At 35.8% G+C, this 20,201-nt stretch overlaps 1 protein-coding gene across 2 annotated transcripts in view; it reads left to right on the plus strand.

Moving 5' to 3' along the window:
• The window catches only part of AHCTF1 (AT-hook containing transcription factor 1), an 81,227-nt gene extending 61,073 nt beyond the window's left edge, over positions 1-20,154 (plus strand). The window contains exons 28-36 of one of the 2 annotated variants that reach the window (XM_061187372.1): positions 893-1,096; positions 1,770-2,184; positions 3,795-3,918; positions 6,071-6,168; positions 8,214-8,422; positions 9,988-11,824; positions 16,569-16,702; positions 17,795-17,877; positions 19,650-20,154. In XM_061187372.1, coding sequence (XP_061043355.1) covers positions 893-1,096; positions 1,770-2,184; positions 3,795-3,918; positions 6,071-6,168; positions 8,214-8,422; positions 9,988-11,824; positions 16,569-16,702; positions 17,795-17,877; positions 19,650-19,839 — 3,294 coding nt within the window. In that variant the 3' untranslated portion in view covers positions 19,840-20,154. The remainder of the gene's footprint in view (positions 1-892; positions 1,097-1,769; positions 2,185-3,794; positions 3,919-6,070; positions 6,169-8,213; positions 8,423-9,987; positions 11,825-16,568; positions 16,703-17,794; positions 17,878-19,649) is intronic. The other variant, XM_061187373.1, reaches the window with a different exon arrangement.
• The last annotated feature ends 47 nt before the right edge of the window (positions 20,155-20,201 follow it).

Consider the following 20,201-nt stretch of genomic DNA (forward strand, 5'->3'; position numbering starts at 1 on the left):
GAATCTGCCTGCCAATGCAGGGGACACGGGTTCGAGCCCTGGTCTGGGAAGATCCCACATGCTGCGGAGCAACTGGGCCCGTGAGCCACAATTACTGAGCCTGCGCGTCTGGAGCCTGTGCTCCGCAACAAGAGAGGCCGCGATAGTGAGAGGCCCGCGCACTGCGATGAAGAGTAGCCCCCGCTTGCCACAACTAGAGAAAGCCCTCACACAGAAACGAAGACCCAACACAGCCATAAATAAATTAATTAAATTTTTTTTAAAAATGAATCTAGGAAAAAAATCTTGTAACAGATCTAATGGAATTTAATAATCTAATAGGATCCAATAATCTGTTTACTAGTCCTTTAGAGGAGAGGTTAAGTGAAGGAATTATCAATATTTCTACTAACTAGTTCCTATACTGATTATTTGTATTCATTATAGTAAACCAGTCAGAATTCTTATAAGTAGTTCAGTTACTATTGGAGTCATGTGATGCAATTATATTTTTTCTAAAACATTCTTAAAGTCAGTCTAATCTAGATTAGCTTGCTATAATTAAAGGTTCTGTTCATCACACACTATCATCGCTTTCACCTAACTAAAGTTTTCTAAGCAATAGTTAAATTATCTTATCTCAGCACTTTATTAAGTTGAACTTAAACCTGGGAATAACCAAGGTCTTTAGAATGATTATGGATGCAGCTTTATGTTTTATTTTTATAGCCTTATATATAGAAAGCCCTGAGCAGAATTTTGTATTTCCAGTAATGTGTAATACAACTTTTTATTGATATTTTTATTGGATATGAGAATATAGCCACCATTGTGACTCGCTTGGCCCTGTCTGTCCTTATGTAGGTGCCTTTTACAAACACTAATGGTGAATTCCATTTGCTCTTTGTCATAGAAAGCTAAGACTTTGGCTATGTCAGTTACTTCCCCTGGATTTGCCGAGTTCACTCCTCAATCCATCCTAAGGTCTGGTCTTCGAACAACACCTTTAGCGTCTCCCTCTTTGTCACCTGGAAGGTCTCTTACTCCTCCTTTACGACTTAAAGAAACTAGAATTTCATTCATGGAAGAAGGCATAACCACAAAATGGACTGCTGGAGTAAGTTTGATAATAGTTGGAACAAAAGGATTTAATAAGAATATATTAGCTCTTATAAGTAAAAAGTTAGATAAATTGATTTGTATAATATCACTATAGATTTTTATATACAGTCTTGCAGGTAGTCATAAAATCAAAAGACATTAGTTCAGAAGGCAACTTTAGGGCCTTGACTAAGCCAAACCCATCACTTACAGGTGAAGAAAATAGGGCTAGAAGCACCAAGTCAAATTATCTATAACTAAATAGCTATTTGGTGGTAGAAATGGGACTAGAATTGTTTTGTTTTATTTTTTTTAATTTCTTTGTTTTTTAACCCGTATTGTACTGCTCTTATTAAGTTCCTAGTTTGTTGTCTATTTAGGGAGGGTATGTCTTCAGAGCTCCACTGTAGGTTAATAGGAACTCATTGGTGCTTATTGGGCATCTTGCCTATTCTGTGTTTTAGTCTTTTGGGAATAGTGATCTATTACCAGTTAGAGAACCATTAACAGTCATTAACTTTTAATCAGCAATCTGAAGAGAATGGATTTAGAATAAGTGAATTTTGATGGAGAAAAGAATTTGGAGAAAAACGGAACGTGGAAAGGGTGGGTATGATTGGGATGGATAGCTTAGATGTGACTGATTTTTACTAGTAAAATTATTTTTCTCCAAACCTTTTACTTAACAGGCTGCAGATGACGGCAAAACAAAAGCATTTATTACTGCACCTTTCCATAAATGTGCAGTTCCAGCAGAAACTGAATGGCTGAAGAATAAAGATAAGGCAACATCTTTTCCCCTGAATAGCCCTGAAAAGGACCATCAAGAAATGAATGTGAGGTCACAGGATACAACTTCACAAAGTTTGGAGAAACTGGATGTGAGCATAGAAAATAGCAATACTTCAACCAGATCAGACCAGACTACCTTGGAGTATCAGGATGCTCCATCACCAGAAGACTTTGAAGGTATTTTCATGGCCTCTAAGCCAGTGACACGCTCTTCCACTGAACAAATTACTAATTTAACTGAACAGACTGAGAACAGTGATAAAGATACATTTGAATCGGAAGTAACTCCTCCAGACCTGGAGAAACAAATGGGTAAGAACTCATCCCAAATATTCAAAATGGCCCTTGATACTCTTCAGTAAAATTTGTAATAGAGGTTTTTCTGTCATAAGAAAAGCATTGGGGTTAAATAATTATATGATCACAGCACAGTAGGTTCTAGACATAATACACATATCTTAATTCTTTCCACTTACAAATATGGCTTACTTATATTGTTACATTCATTATAAGTAGGTATGAGATTTGAGGAGAGGAGAACTTAATGCATGTTCTGTTTTCATTTGGAAATGAAATTTGGAAAAGAACAGTAATGGTTAAGGAAGAAATGCCAGGTATCAGTGTGACTTAAAGTCTTCCTATAGCTATGAGAAATAATAATACTGCCTTTACAAACTAGATTAACTTATCCATACAGGAGCCTCAACTTTCTAGAAAGCTTCTCAGAAAACAGGAAGTTCATTCTACTCTCCATCCCTACCTCCAAAATAATCACTGGAAACTGGAAAGTAATGTCCAAAGACCCATGAATTTATTGTCTTTATATTCATTTGTCAAAAAAGTTTTGAGCCCCTAATTTATGTGCAACAGGTGGGCTCCGGCTTTGTGTGTGCTAGGTGTTAAGTGATAAAGTAATAAGTAGACATAGCACCTGCCCACATGTAATTTTGAACCTAGTGGATTATATCAAACAAGCACGTACAATGCAGTTTGATAAATGCTACACTGGGGAACATAGAAGGGACCAGTAGAACACCAGGAAGGGGAGAGATTTGGCTTAGAATTGGTGGATCAGAAAACTTACTCTATTTTTATGTTTCTTACCCCTGCATAGATTTAAAGGTAATTCCTAACTTTAAATATTTAAAACCCAATACTTATATAAAAATCTGTGTCATAGTGGTTTCTTTGGGGAAATACGTTCTGCCTAAGCTGAACTAAAGGTTTCTTAAAATGTGAATGCAGTGAAGTTGGGGCTATGATGTCTTTATTTAATAAACATACACATTATTAATTGCTCTAAGAATTTAGGACTCTCTTTATAAATAGCATATGTTTAGAAGTTTACGTTACTCTTTTGATGTGCTGTGTTCCACTAAAATATTTGAATGGTAAATGTTCGACAAGGATGTTCATGGCAATATCTTCAGTGATTAGTCCTAAAATGATTAGACAGTCTCAAATGGAAATTTTTATTGTTTTTGTAGGGGATTATATAGCACAGACTTTAGAGTGAAATAAGCTAGATTTGAATCTTTCTAGCTCAGCTAGTTGCTAGGTTTGTGATCTGGGATAAGCAGTGTAACCATATGCTTCTGTTTTCTCATCTGTAAAATGGGAGTAATAGTACTACCTCTTTGGACATTGAGGATTAAGAGAGTTGTTAAATGTAAAACACTTGCAACAGTGCCTGTTAAGCCAAAAGTGTGAGTGGTAGATGAAAGAGAGGGGGTTGGGAGGGGGGCTCTTGGCCTAGGCTCAGAGAATTAGAAGGAACTTGCAGTCTGATGCCAATGGGGTAAATCTAAAAGTACAAAAAGCAGACCCAACAACTTATTAAAAAGTAATAGACCAAGACCGTGAGTAATCGCTAAACATTTAACATAAATAATTATGAATGTTCTTAACTGTGTGATTTATAGGCACTTTAGAAGATGCAGAAACAAAGGATCTCTTAGTTGCACAGGGGGCACTTTCAGAATTAAATACCTTAAGCCCCATTCAAGGAGTTGAAGCTTCTTTTTGTGTACCATCAGTCTGTGAAGGGTAAGTTTATAGAGAAAATTTCAAATATTAATAAAGTTTAATGAAACTGTGAAGCAGTAGTAAATATTGATATTTGTTCTATGCATAGATTAGCTTTTATTTTGATCTTCGGCATTTCCATTTTGGTAATGTTTTCTGTTATGAAAGAAGTTCATTTGTACAACTGTGTGTTATTTCGTAGTTATTATGAAATCTGAGAATGATACCAGATGTTTCCTAAATATATAGAGACATGATAAATGAGGCAGAACTCTTTAATATTCTTTGGTGATTCTATTTTTGTTGAAAACCAAAAGTGTCACTCAGAGCCACACATCCCTCCGTGCTCTCCCATTTTCAGTGGTTTCAGGGTGATCAGGTATGTATCCTATAGCACCAAGGCAGAGCATAAGGGAGATGGTTCAGAGGCAGTAGTGTTCCCTGCCATTTGATTGATACAAGACTCTGGCAGTTTTTGTTTTTCAGTGACTGCTTGAACTGTTATGCTCCCAGTTATTCCGTTTCATTTAGCACTTAACACATTTAGCCAGTGTACTAGATGATGTATGACAGTGCTACTTAAAGTGCAGTCTAATAAGATTGATGCCAGTTCCCGGTTTATGGTCTACAACAAGATAGCAGCTTCTGTTAGAATATATATCAGTAGCCTTTTTTGAAAGTCAGCTGAGCTAATCAGTGAAGTAATTGATTGACCTTCTGGCATAAACTCCTTATCTCATTGCAAGACTGGACACATTGTATATCAGCACTTTGAGTAACACTGTTGAAGAGCAGGGGTCTCCAACCCCCGGGCTGCGGACCGGTACTGGTTAGGAACCGGGCCGCACAGCAGGAGGTGAGTGGTGGGCGAGCAAGTGAAGCTTCATCTGTCGCTCCCCATCGCTCACATTACTGCCTGAACCATCCCCCCTCATCCGTGGAAAAATTGTCTTCCACGAAACTGGTCCCTGGTGCCAAAAAGGTTGGGGACCGCTGTGGTAGAGAATACCAAAAAAGTTGCAGCTTCAGTTATCAAGAAGTAGTAAGGGTAATTTACTAAGATTAGCCCACATAAAATGTGATAATTTAAGGCGTTGTAAATGGTTCATTACTTTATGAGTCTTGAGAGTGACTTCACAAACCACCCACAAAAATCAGTATCATAATAGTCACCTCTCATACATTGAACTCAATCAGATGCTTCACTTCTGAGAAGAGAAATCCTGATTAACTGTGATCTTTGCCAGGCCTTCATGGAAAAAGAGGGAGAAACAGTACAAAAGGATTATCAAGATTGTTTTGTTGTTTAATTCTAAGGTTTTTAAAATTTTAATGAAAACTAATATTTATTTTAATGGGTTTGATGGATAATTACAACAATGGCAAACCAAAAGAGCATTCACTTGACCAGAAACTTTGTGGTCATCAGTAACAATCTAGGTGAATATTCACCATCCTTGGCAAGCTAGTTCCTTTTTAAATGTAAACTTATTTGGTTGTGGGTTCTTAGTTATCCTTACTATAAATATTGTGATTGAGGTAAGTCTTACAAATACACCTACAAATAAATGTGTGTATATTCCAATTACATACTTTTTCTTGAATTTACTTTACAGTTTGTCCAGTTTAAAAAATCAGCATGCTTTAGTTGGCTTTAGGGAAAGGCCAGCTCAGAATAGAAAGGGACCACTGTCAACATCTTTCCAGAACACTTATCAAGTGGATTAATGCAGGTCACACTGGTCTCTGATTTTGAGTCATTTATCATGTGCTTTCCAGTTAGCATTAAAATATTGAATCTGATTCTACTGAGTATAAGGGGGAAATGTCCATAATATTTGATAGATTTATTTGAAGAATGTGGCCACAGATCATTAAAAATTGGCCTAAGTGTAATTTATACTGACCAGCATTTTAAAATCATTTTATTTGTAGTTTAAGGTCATGCCATTGTATTCAACAACAAAAAATTAGAAAATAGGAAAAACAAATACAGCATTACTTGTTTCTAAATTCACTTGTAAATTATTTAGTATTATTCTGGATGAAGTTGCATGGTATTTTCTCTGAACCTCAGTTTTCATGAACAAAATGAAAAGTAAGAATTGGGTAAAGCAGGTTAGAGCAGATGAAATCTTCTTACACACTAAAGTATATATTTCTATTTCTAAAGGAAAATCCTCACCCCGAAGTCCAAGGTACCTGTTTTAGACGAAGGACTAGTATCTGTTGAAACCTGTACCTCTACAATTAGAGCAGGTAACAATAAATGTATGTATTATTTTGACTTTAGAATTATTTCATTTTAGTGTTGTGTCTAAAGAGTGTTCTATTCTTAGGACAAAAGAATCTGGATAATCAGACTTTCTTATCTCAGTTATTCTCCAGTTGTTTCCCCAGCTAAAAATAGAATTCTGAGGAGGTGTGTCAGCTACCAAACAGTGGGTTGCTTATAAAACACTCTATGGTTCTCATAGTGGAAGTCTTAGAATGGTTTTTGTGGACATATTTAAAGAAGAGCAAAGTAAATTACCAGTCCCCAGCCAGGCTACACACCTGCTTTTTGATCTTCTGAGATTCAGTTATATATACAGGGAAACTTCCATATTTATTCTGTGTTTGTGGTAACATATAGCCAAGATTGGCTTATTATTATTAGAAAATAATCTCAAATGACTGAATTTGCTCCAGGGAAAATGAACAGATACATGGAATTTGTTTTGTTTTTTTTTTTTTTTGAGTGCCTCCTCTCAGTTAGACCCTGGCTATACAGAGATGAGGAAGATATATTTTCTTCATTGAACTCACAGTTGGGTTTAGGGAAAGCAGACACCTTGAATGCCTGTGTCTAGAACTTGTCTAAGCATTTCACATATGACGTTGACACTGTCTGACTCTAGAGCTCACGCTCTTAACCGTTATATCCTTCTGCCTGTCAAATTATGAATAGGGCTTAGGACAAGCTTGAGTAGACCTGTTCTCCCCCACCCCGCCCCCCATTAAGAATGTAATATATATTTACTGTAAAATAATCAGGAAATCATAGTCTCACATATAAAGTAAAAATCCCCATAACCCAGTTACCCAGTTTAAGAATCTATTATTCAGAAAGTGTCTTTTCCCTGAGTGCATTTTTCCCCAATATGTTGAAAGAGGAGGTAAGTGCGGTGGATAGAGAATACCAAGGATTTAAACAGACTGCTTGGGTTCATAACCCTGTTCTGCACTTACTATGTATAAGACTATGAGCTATACCTCTGTTTCTTTGTCTATAAAATTTAATAGCTTTCACTGTTAATAAAAGCTCAATAAATGTTAGCTATTATAAATTATTAACAATTAAATTTATTATAATCAAAAACAACTTTCTTTTTCACTTAACAGTATATTTAAGATATTTTCCCATGTCATTAACACAGATTAATTCTGTTCTTTTTAGTGGCTGTAATAGTATTTCATAGTATGGATGTTCTGTGGTATGCTTAACTAATTGCTGATTGGTGAACAATTTGAGCTGATGACCATTTTTGTTTGTTTTGCTGTCTCATTTCTGCAATGAATATTATTGTGTATGCATCTTTGCACAGTCTGTGTCAGTGTTTCTTTTGAGCAGATTCCTAAACATGGCCTTGCTGGGTCAAGGAGTATGCACAGATTTTTAATATTTTATTGTTTTTGCCAATAAAGGTTGTTTAAAGAGGAAGGTGAAAGATAAGGAGAAATTTTTCTTTATGATCCCCCCCACCCCAGTTTATTTAAGTGGTAGAATATGTGGCCATTTGGATGCTTTCTGCCAAAAGGGAAATATCTAGTCCTTTTCACAGCCAGATCAAAGCCCAGATTGCATGTCCCTCATGTAACTCTGTAATGGCTCAACAAGGATAGCTGGTTGTCTAGTAGTCACCTGGTGAACATAATTTTCAGATTAATAAGGAACAAACATCTGAGCTCCTCAGAGCAGTTTATCATCATATTGAAGTTTCACAGTAAGGGCAAGAATTATATTCTAGTTGAGAAAAACCAAAGTTGTCATTTTTAAATGTAAAATTTATCTTCTGTGTTTTATTTTTGTGGAAAGCAAATATGTATTCTTTAAACTGAGTGATTGGATACTGATGAAACAGGAGTGATATGTAAATCCTCATAGGCTTTTCCTCTTTTAAGATGTTAGAAATTTTTTGGCACTATGACAGTTTTTCAAGGAAACATTAAGTGCAATGCAGCCTTTTCCCTTCTGTTTGCTTCCCCAGTTGTGTATATATCTTTTTTTGTTTTCAGCTTAAAATATGGAAGATTAACTCTCATTTTTCTTTCAGCTATGGCTGATGTTCTTGGTGATAGTGGAAGCTCTGGGCTTGTTATCTCTGAAGGCCCTATTATCTCTGAACGTAGGCTTGACCAGGAAACAGCACTGAACTTAAAAGAAGATCATGAAATAGAAGTTGATGTACTAAAAGCAAGTGTTGACTTACCAGAAGAAAAGCCTCCAGTTTCTGATGATTCTCCTGATACCCAAGAAATTCATGTAAAAAAAATAATTTTTTATTTCTTTGTCAGTCTTTCAGTTTTGGTTTAGTTAGGTTTCAAACCATAGTTCAAATCTAATGTATTCATTTATTTGACTGCTATATGAAAACCTCTTTATAAAAATCTGTGTTCAAAAAAGTATATAAATATATTGTGGAATTATAGAGCACATCCTTTAAGTAAGAAATTGTTTTTCATGAAAACCAAAAGGCTATGTTAAAGAAGTCACAATTTTAATAATTTAATTTTTGCTCAGTATCCGGCTCAAATGAAAGTTCTTTTAGCCGTAAGAAAACAGATAATGGTTACTCTAGAGACATGTATGACATCGAAACTATCCAGAGCGTATATTTGAGAATAATTGAGTACAGTTAACTAGGGTTCTTTCCCACCCACCACCCCACCACCCCCCCATTCATACTTGTGGGAAAATGCTGTTCTGCTGGCTGGGGGTTAACTTCTTAGACACTCCAGAAAGGTGGGGGCTTTTTTGTGTGTGGGGGGTTTTTTTGGTATTTAATATGACTTACATTTCCTAAAATTCCACCAAATCTCTTTTATTATCAACAGGCAACTTTTATATGATACATGAATTTAAGATGAAGAAAAATCACCTCTTCTAATTATTTATAGAGATGTGATTGTATAATACTTGGGAGGCTTAACTCATAGAAATGTCATGGTTATCCATATTCAATTTCATGAGTATTCTCACTGTGAGTTAGATGGATAAAGTCCCTGTTCCTTCAGCTGGGGAGCTAACACAATTTGTGGGCATGGTGTAAATGGGAATCCTCATTTCTGGGTATTTCCAGTCTTTCATTTCACTGAATGTTTGGGGAGTGGGAAAATGTCATTGTTTAGGTGGGTGGTAATGTTCTACCTTCTTGGTCAGGAGATCTCTCTGTTACTTTCTGCCTCCTCCTTTTTCTCCCCTTCCCTTACCAAAAGGTAAATGCAAGGAGCATTCCTTCTTCCACCAAACCCTTGCAAGAGAGGTACTGAACTTGAAAGCCTTAGGAATTTCATGGTTTATGCAGCCCCAGCAAAGGGAAGAGGATTGAGTCTAGCCCAAGGGAGCTTATGTAGGTGAATTCTTCTTCAACCTTACGGGGATCATGCTGTTTAGAAAAAGTGTGGTTAGTTAGGTAATTTGGGGATTATCATTAAAACACAGTTTGGGGGTTGTTTCTTTTTCTCCGGTTAATTTTTCTTTCCTTGGGTGAGAATAGAATAAGTCCTTAATTATCACAACTGTTGGCATCATAATAATTTTTAAGGTTTTGTTAAGACTGTCTTTTTTTAGCCAGGGAAATGTAGAATTGTACTTTTAATTCCATTCAGAATCTCAATCTTTTTCTATCTAGTTATTTTGACTGAGTGAGAAAGTCTGATTGCTTAAATGGATATTTTATAAAGTAAACCCATAAGTATATACCATATCAAATGTAGTTTATGTTTAACAATTCATACACCAAGGGAGAGGTGGTCATGAAAAAAATTTATGCTTTAGGTTAAAATAAATGTATACATTAACAGTCTCTTATCTTTAATTCATTTTAGGTAATTGAACATGAAAAGCTTGAAGTTCAAGATTCAGGACAAGAGGCTAGGAGTCTTTCATTTAATGAGTTGTATCCCTCAGGAACTCTTAAGCTTCGATACAATTTTGATACCATTGAGCAACAGTTTTGTGACTTACCTGATAACAAAGACTCTGCTGAGTGTGACATTGCTGAAGTAGATGGGGAACTTTTTGTGCCACAGAGCAACTTTACCTTGATTTTGGAAGGTGAAGAAGGAGAAGTAGAGACAGGTGATTCTGCAGCATCTAATGTGCTAGCTAAAGCAGCTAATGCAGCCACTGAGGAAAAACATGTATACAGTGGGGAAAATGATAATCACGGACATGTTGCAAATTTGCCATCTGTCATAACTAGTGATCAGGAGTCCCAAAGGGTAGAGACATTACCATATGTGCCTGAACCAATTAAAGTAGCAATCGCAGAAAATTTATTAGATGTAATTAAAGACACAAGAAGTAAAGAAATTACTTCAGATACAATGGAACAGTCCATTCAAGAAAACATACCTTTAATAAGCCAAAAGGTAATGTGTTCCACCAAGTTAGCCAAATCTACATTTAAGACTGTTCAGGAAACAAGTACGGTGACTATAAATGTCAGCGAGGTTAATGACATGATTTCCTCCAGAACTCGCAACAGAGGACGTGTCCAAAACCTGAATGTCAAATCGGCACAACAGGAAGAGTCAGCAGATGTTGCTACTCCTGAGATGCTGGGACTTTCAGTTACGAAGAAAACTAGGAAAACAAAAGACATTTCGGGGGCTTTTGAAAGTGCCTGTTCTGATGATAAAGGAATATCTCATAACCAGCAAATACCTCAAAATTCTGTTACTCCTAGGAGAGGAAGGAGAAAAAAAGAAATTAATCAAGACATTTTAGAAAATAGTAATTCTGTGGAACAAGAATTACAGGTTACTCCAGGTAGGGAATTAAGAAGGTTAAAATCATCTCAGCTGTTGGAACCAGCAACTGAAGAAACTTCTTTTAGAAAAGAAGTTAAGCTTTCATCTGTTACAAAAAGGACTCCTAAACGAATTAAAAAATCTGTGGAAAATCAGGAAAGTGTTGAAGTTATAAATGATCTGAAAATCAGTAAAGTAGCAAGTCCTAGCAGAAGTACCAGGAAATTGAGAAGTGCTAATTTGGAAACTTCTAAAAATACAGGATATAAACAAGATGGGGAGTCCATTGAAGAGCAACTGCCTATTCAACATAGTAAAAGGGTTAAAAAGAAAGAAGTTAGTGCATCAGATGTAATAGAAGATTCCAAACTTGGTTCATCCCAGTTGACTCTTCAAGCAGAATTTGATACTCCTGCTACACCTAGGAAACGTGGTAGACCAAGAAAAATTAATCCATCTGAAGATGTAGAATCTAAGGCTGTTAAGGAAGCAAGAAGTCTCAAGAAGAGAGAAGGTCTCAGCATCCAAAGGAGATCTACAAGAAACACCCCAGCTAAAAGTGAAAATACTGATGTTGGAAAACCAGCTTTAGAAAAATCAGTTTTAGTGCCAAATGAGGAACTTGTTACAGCGATGAGCTCTAAGAAGAAGCTTACAAAAAGGACTGAAAACCAAAGCCAAAAACGTTTATTACGCTCAATATCAGAAAAATGCATAGATGAAGAAATGACAGACAAAGAACCGAATGACCAAGAAGAAAAATTGCTTGCCACAGTTGCTTTGACTAAATCTTCCCGTAGCACAAGGACTAGATCTAGCAAGGCCATCTTGTTGCCGGACCTTTCTGAACCAAAAAATGAGTCTTTTTTATTTTCTCCTCCTGTGTCAAAGGTTCCAAGGAAAGAGAAAGGTACTTTTATTTCTTTTCAAAGCATAATTTTCATCTCATTCAAAGTCTTCAGTTTAAAAAAAATTCTGTTGGTTCAAACATGATTAGATTTTGTGTTAAGGCACTAACGGATTATTTCTTCTAAAACTGATTTGTAGTTACAGGGAATTCCTCCCCCTTCAAAAAACATAAACAAAAACCAATTTTGATCTTTTGATAGTAAAATTTAAATATTTTATATTTTAAAGTTTATTTTTAGATTCAAGAATTTCTGTTTCACCATGACTTTTTTTTTTTTAATTTATTTATTTATTTATTTATTTATTTATTTATTTTTGGCTGTGTTGGGTCTTCGTTTCTGTGCGAGGGCTTTCTCCAGTTGCGGCGAGCGGGGGCCACTCTTCATCGTGGTGCGCGGGCCTCTCATTGTCGCGGCCTCTCCCGTTGCGGAGCACAGGCTCCAGACGCGCAGGCTCAGTAGTTGTGGCTCACGGGCCTAGCCGCTCCGCGGCATGTGGGATCTTCCCGGAACGGGGTACGAACCCGTGTCCCCTGCATTGGCAGGCGGATTCCTAACCACTGCACCACCAGGGAAGCCCCACCATGACTTTTTAAATCCTATAATTCACTTGACATAGGTTTAATTTTTTAGAATAGTATTATTTCTCTTCATTCTGCCCTTATATCATGTGACTTAATTTTGGTTTCTCCCCAGATAGAACCATCATTTTTGGCTCATATCCCAGCTGGTGTCCACAACTTCAAATTGTTTTGAAGGGAAACAGCAGTAGAATTCTATTGATTACAATACAGAAATTATTTAAATCCATATTCCCTATTGTCTATGAACTGGCAAGGCTACATGCCCAACCTCCCTCACTGACGATAAATGAGCTAATGATTGTACTGTTTGGTTGGTATAGTTCATACCTTCTCAACAGGAGTGATGTCTCTCCCAAAAGGGTGAAAATATCTTACTCTTTTTTATGTATAAAGCAGAGATATACATAAAGTACATAAACAGGTATACAGTATTATCTGTGCTATTAAGATTTCTTGTGGGGGGGAATTCAGTGAGGGAGACAATTAAGGAAAAAGGTCTAAAAAGGTGCTGATGAAGATTAGGGACTTGTAAGTGAAGTAGGTGTCTTTGTTGTTCTACTAAACTTTTTTATTAAACTGTTGCATGCATTTTTAAATGCGTTAGTGAACATCCTATACAGTTGCTTCCTGACCTGGGGAAGGACAAGAGAAAGATAAGTCATTTAAAAATCTGCAAACTGAAATTTTCTGCCTTCAACATTCACTGTGTAAAAACCTCTTTAAGTATATTGTATTCATGAAGTCCAGTTGTTATATTTACATAGCACAAGCCCAGGAAAGGGCCCTTTGCCATAGAATTGATCATTTGACCAAAAAATGATCTGTAGTTATGGGAGATTTTGGTAGTACTGTATAATCCAGTTTCTTCATGCTGTTGGGAAAGTGTGGTTATGCTTATACTTGGCATGGAGGAAAATGAAATGACCAAATGTGAGATTTTAGCTGACTTTAGTAAGCTGCTATTTTAGATAAAAGTTAAAATGAAAAAGAACAGTGAGTGGTAGAAGAATGTCATTAACAATTCTTTTATACTTTTCTAATGACTTTTAGAGTATAGTAAACGCAAAATTTGGGGGTTCTTTTGGTAGAGCATAGCCAAACATCCCAATAATTCTGGTATTTGTTATCTTTACATAGTCGTCATCTGTATACATGTTACCTATAACTTTTTTCTGTAATAAAAATAATATATGCCTGCCACAGAAAATTAGAAATTAAAAGTATTTAATCTAGTCAACTAGAGGACCAGTAACCACTGTTCACATTTTCTTTTATATCCTTCTAGTTGAATATATAGTTTGTTTTTTATAAAACCCAACAAACTACGGTTTGTGTATAGATATATATACTGCTCCCCCCACCTCCTACTTATTTCTTGAGCATTTTTCCTCAAAACCCTGAGTGTTCGTGGTTTTGTATTTTTTTTGTTTGTTTTTTACACATTGATAGAGTCCACGTGTGGCATTTCATCTCACTTATGTGCCGCAGATCACTCAAGCGTTCTCCTGCCAGGTATTTGAATTGTCTTCAGATTTTCTGGTATTAACAATAAGCACCTTCTAGTATGAGGTTAGAGGTGATAAGAAATTTGGGACTGAGATTTCTCACTTCTGCCACTTACTAGCTGGGCAGAAAATCATTTAACCTTTCTGAATCTTGTTTTCTCATCTTTACAATGTGGGTAATAATGCCTACTACATAGGGTTCTTGTGAGTATTGAGTGTTCACTACTTTAACAAAGCAATTAACACCATCGTTAGTTTCCTTTCTTATTTTGCCCTCAGATTATAGTTTCTACACTCTTACCTTCTGTCCCTTGTGCCTATTTAACTTGCATTTTTAAAAAAAAAAACTCCTTCAGGGAGGGGTGGGAGGTACAGAGAAGAGTGGATACAGAAATATTATATGATTAGAAAGCTGGAGGCCATCCTCTATTTAATTGAAACATGTCAAAGAAACATATCGTAGAGTCACTAACTAAAAAGAATGTAAAGCTTTACATTTCAATAGATTTTCTCAAATTCCATTACTCAGCAGCAGATATTTAAGAAGGGTTTGCTGTATACCTGAGGCTATACTAGGGTATACATTCACCAGTTCATTTGATTCTCAGTATAACCCAGTGTAGTACAGGTACTATTATTCCTTCTTTCCACAATGAGGAAATTGAAATTCAGTGAAACTGAGCACCCACATCACCCAGGTAATGAATAAATAGTGATGTCTTGGAGCCGATTCCTGCTGGCTAATGAGAGCCAATTGTTAAATATTCAGGAATTTTGTGAGCCAGCCATGGAACATTTATAGCACAGAAATAAGCAAATGCTATAAATCAGAGTTGTGGGTTTTTTTGTTGTTGTTGTCTTTTCCTTCCCAGAAAGCTGTTTACCAGTACATTATTGGGTTTGAATCTATAGGACTTTCGAACTTCTTAGGCCTTAAGTAGCACTGGCCACCAAAACTTACCCTCAGGAAGCTTACCGAAGTACGCAAGGAATTGAAAGTATAATAAAGTCTTGTCTGGCTAATAGAAGCGTATGGAAGGAATGGTGGGGCTGAACATTTTTACACGTGATAATGTATTTTTGTATTTCCTTCTTTATTCCTTTGGGTGCAGTGGGGAACTGTAGGTGAAAAATATGAGCTGGTCTTTGAAAAGCCAAAGAAGCTGTTGTTCCTGGTAGCCTGGAAAAAGAAAAATAGAATGTGTCATTTTCATAGAGCATAGATTTGTTTGTCTGTATCTTAACTGCAAAAGAGAGGAGTTAACCACCAGTGCCACTTATGCTACTTATCAGCTGGGAGAGGAGATGACTTTTATTTCTGACCCTCACCCCTCTTTTTTCTTTTGTTAAAAATCACATGCTTTACAGAATTTGACATCTTATAGAACTCTTGATTGTCCCAGTAGGTGAAATATCATTGAACTATAATTTGGGAATTTTATTCCAAAGATTTGTAAATTATATTCTTGAAATAATAACATTATAACATGCAAACAGCCATAAAGCACTAACATTATTCTAATCTTTAATCTCCACAGTAACTTTAAAGGTGCCATTTTGAATCTCATTTTATAGAAACTGAGGCACAGAGAGGTTTAGGTAACTTGCTTTTTGTCCCACAGCTAATAAATCCAGAAGCTAGGATTTAATTTCTGGCAGACTGGTTCAACTGCACCATGCCACTTCCATAATTACATTGCTAACTGCCATTAATATGGAGACCCTATAGTAAAAAACAGGGAAAAAATCTGAGATGAAGTGTGTGATAAATATTTTTAATTACATACTTTCAAGTAATTCTTAATTAAACCATTTTTATTTGTCTATGGAAAATCTTCCTATCGGCCTGTTTTTCTATATTGTTACTTTCTCTGCTTGCTTTTTTTCTTTTATGCTGTGGACTTTTCTGTTGTTCCCCTTGCATGGAACAACTGGCTCAGAATAAGCTGAAAGGAAAGAGGGTTTGAGTCTCTTCTTTGTAAATAAAATTGCTTTTTAAAATAAAAACCTTGCCTCTGGAAAAGTAGGAATTATGAAGCAAAGTAGCTCAGGTTACACAGGGCAGGCATACCTGGGAGATATTTGCAGATTAGGTTCCTTACTATCACAGTAAAGCAAATATCACGATAAAACAGGTCATGCAAATTTTTTGGTTTCTCAGTGCATGTAAAAGTTACGTTTACACTATACTGTAGTCTTTTAAGTGTGCAATAGTATTTTTAAAATGTTCATACTTTAATTATAAAATACTTTATTGCTAAAAAATGCTAACCATCATCTGAGCTTTAAGCGAGCCTAATCTTTTTGCGATAGTAACATCAAAGATCACTGATTACTGTAACAAATATAATAATAATGAGAAAGTTTGAAATATTGGGAGAATTACCAAAAATGTGACACAGAGACATGAAGTGAACAAATGCTATTGGAAAAATGGCACAGATAGACTTGCCACAAACCTTCATTTTGCCATACCATATTTCAAACCTTCAAATATGCCATACCTCTTTTTATTGTGCTTTGCGTTATTGCCCTTAACTGCACTTCACAGATCTTGCTTTTTGTTGCAAGTTGAATTTATATGTCTATATATATAAAATAGATATATATATAAATAGATATACAGTGTTTTGTTCTTTCTTTCTACCTTTCTTTAGCTAAAAAAATAGAGGCTCCTGTGCAGCTGCAAGAATTAGTTTCGGATTTATCTTCTCAATTTGTCTTCTCACCTCCTACTTTAAGGACCAGGCGGAAAAACACATCTAATACATCCAAACTTGTAGATGAACTGGTAAGAAATGCATGATTTTATTTGTGTATTTAAACATGCTTTTTATTTTTTTAAGCAATGCTTCCTAGATAAACTTCTTTAAAAAAGAGCAGACATTTATACTATAAGTCCAAAATTGTCTTTTCTGCACTTTTGGGGATACTGCCTTTAAGACAGATTGGTATGTTACTCATGGTTTATTATTGGCAGCTGCAGTTTAAATTACCTATTAGGGGAAGGGTTTTTAAATTGTAGTGTCCCACCATAATTATCTGGATGTATTTATTTAAAATGTAGGTCCCTGACCCCCTGGAGTGTCATCCACAGACCACACTTGGAGAGAGAGTGTTTCAGAGCTGACTAGTTGCATGTAACTCTAAAATAAAAATAGTTCAGGGATTGAATGTGAGCATGAGACCCTTATATTTACCAGTCTTAATTCATAAGCATGTCTTGAATTATCTGCTGTGAGCCAGTTACTATGCAAGGAAAAAGGCACAAAAATAATTCAGGCAGATTCCTTGTTTTTCAGGAGTTCAGTTTAATTCAAGAGGCAAAAATACAGATAATTATTTCACAGCATGATAAGAATCATTTATACCCAGATAACCCTGTAGACCCTGTAGGTAAAGGAGACGGGCATTGCTGGAAGAGAAGACAGCAGATGCAAAGGCGCAGGAGCCTGGCAATGCATGAGGAAGGGGGTGGGGCTGTTCACAAACTAGCAAATAGCCATGTGCATGCTTTAAGTAGTTTCGGTGAAAAGGGAATTCTAGGGAGGAAAAATGGTCACTGGTGGCCTAATTCTTATGCCTTGAGAGCCTGGATTTGGACAGAGTCAATAGAACAAAAGGGCAGGGGACAATGGAAACATTCCAGAGTAAAGTTGATAAGACTTGGAGATAACTGAATGTGTGGGGATAAGGGATAATGAGCTGTCCTAGATGACCAAGGTTTCTACCAAAAAATATAAGGAGTCCATTTGATATTTGTTAAGTTTAAATTCATTTAGCACTGTCTGCCTATATTCCTTGACTCAGGATGGAACTTTTTAGTTTAGATTTCAATTGTTTAATTACTTAAGATTCATCTTTTAAAATTTTTAACCCATAGGAAGATGATGCTCAATCAGTTGAAACTGTGGGAAAGCAACAAGTGAAAAGAACCAGGACTGCAAAAACAAAACAATCAAGCAAGTAAGACTTCTTCTATGCTGTTATTTTTTTTCTGTTTTGTTTCTTAAAATTAGAGAAGACTCAACTTAAAAAGAGAAATTAAGCTCATCAGAAAAGGGTAATTTTTAGGGGCATTTATATGCACTGGCTCTGTGTAGTTGTTAGATTTCACTGCAGAAGGTGGCTTTCTTATATAGCATGAAAGCCCATTCATTCATCCTTTTTAAAGAAGGGTATCACCTCACACCAGTCAGAATGGCCGTCATCAAAAAACCTACAAACAATAAATGCTGGAGAGGGTGTGGAGAAAAGGGAACCCTCTTACACTGTTGGTGGGAATGTAAATTGATACAGCCACTATGGAAAATGGTGTGGAGGTTCATTAAAAAACTAAGAAAGAACTACATATGACCCAGCAATCCCACTACTGGGCCATATACCCAGAGAAAACCATAATTCAAAAAGACACATGCACCCCAATGTTCATTGCAGCACTATTTACAATAGGCAGGTCATGGAGGCAACCTAAATGCCCATCAACAGAGGAATGGATAAAGAAGATGTGGTACATATATACAACAGAATAGTACTCAGCCATAAAAAGAAATGAAATTGAGTTATTTGTAGTGAGGTGGATGGACCTGGAGTCTGTCATACAGAGTGAAGTAAGTCAGAAAGAGAAAAACAAATATCGTATATTAACGCATGTATGTGGAATCTAGGAAAATGATATAGATGACCTTAATTGCCAAGCAGAAATAGAGACACAGACGTAGAGAACAAATGTATGGACACCAAGGGGGAAAGGGGGGGAGTGGGAGGAATTGGGAGATTGGGATTGACACATATACACTACTGATACTACGTATAAAATAGACAACTGATGGCAACATACTGTATAGTACAAGGAACTCTACTTAATGCACTGTAGTGTCTTAAATGGAGGGGATATATGTATATGTATGGCTGATTTATTTTGCTCTGCAGTAGAAGCTAACACAACATTGTAAAGCAACTATACTCCAATAAAAATTAATTAAAAAGAAAAAAAGGGTAGTAGGGTGGGGGTAGTTGAATACCCACTGAATCTTTGTTTTTACAATGAGCTGGGGGAGGGGAGTGGGATGTTTCACCTTTTCCTTTGTAAAGATAGATGACTATCAGTAAAAATCGTTAAAAACTTTTTAAAATCCTGTGATTATTTCACTATTAGCAATTAAAATTTCATCCATGGGGAAATTACTCCATTTCAGATATATTTTGCTTAAGTTGAATTTCATAAAAGTACAAAATAATCCATTTTATCTTACTTTAAAAACTGATTTAACAAGAGCTTTTGACTATAATAACACTACATATAAATTGGCTTTGTGTATATGTGGAAAACTACTTCGTATTATGAAAATATATACACAGTTGCTAATTGCTGGTATTTGGGAATTGCCATTTCTCATACATCTCATTATGGGCCTGCTGGGCTCTCATTCCATGGACTGGCCACTGGTACTTGACCCCTCCTTGTAACCCAGCAGTATTTATTAATACATATGAAACATTTAAATGAAAATTCAGCAGTAATTGTTTTGAGTATCCCAATCATAAAGAAAATTTCTGTCATGTGAAACCTTAACTCTGCCTCTGATTAGTTTATTTGACTAAAGTTTTATTTCACTTCTCCTTTATAAAATAAAGCACTAGAAAAGACTAATCCCTAAGATTTCTTTCAATATATTGGGAAGCCAATTACATTTTATATTATAACATATTTATTGTTACTTAAATCTTTATTTCAGAAACACAGAAAAAGAAAGTTGGTCACCTCCTCCAGTAGAAATTAAGCTGATTTCCCCCTTGGCAAGCCCAATTGATGGAGTAAAGAGCAAACCAAGAAAGACTGTAGAAGTAACAGGAAAAAGTCTTGGAAGGAGCAGGAAGAAATTGTCTTCTTTTCCAAAGCAAGTTGTACGCAGAAAAATGCTGTAATTTTTTTCCAGTTTTTAATGTACACCTATTTGTAAAGTCATCAGAATTGTGTGGATTATTAAAAATCATCTAATTTGGAAGAAAATAATTTATATAAATTATTGTAAATTTTTGTAAACAGAATGTCTTCAACAAGTAAAGTAACTCCATATGGAGTGTGATTCTTTTAGTCCAGGCAGTTTTTTCTATTTTATATTAAGACTTCATACATTTATATAATATGTAAATATGGCTTATTATTGGAATGTTAAATAAAGTGTATACTTCACAGTAGTCTGTGTGTCTGTTAGATTTTTGAGAGGGGATTTCTGTTTTAATAATGATTTTATATGCTAGTAGGTATTGGTTCCATTTTCTTTCTC

Source organism: Eubalaena glacialis, chromosome 3 (assembly GCF_028564815.1).
Source record: "Eubalaena glacialis isolate mEubGla1 chromosome 3, mEubGla1.1.hap2.+ XY, whole genome shotgun sequence".
In the NCBI taxonomy this organism is placed as follows: Eukaryota; Metazoa; Chordata; class Mammalia; order Artiodactyla; family Balaenidae; genus Eubalaena; species Eubalaena glacialis.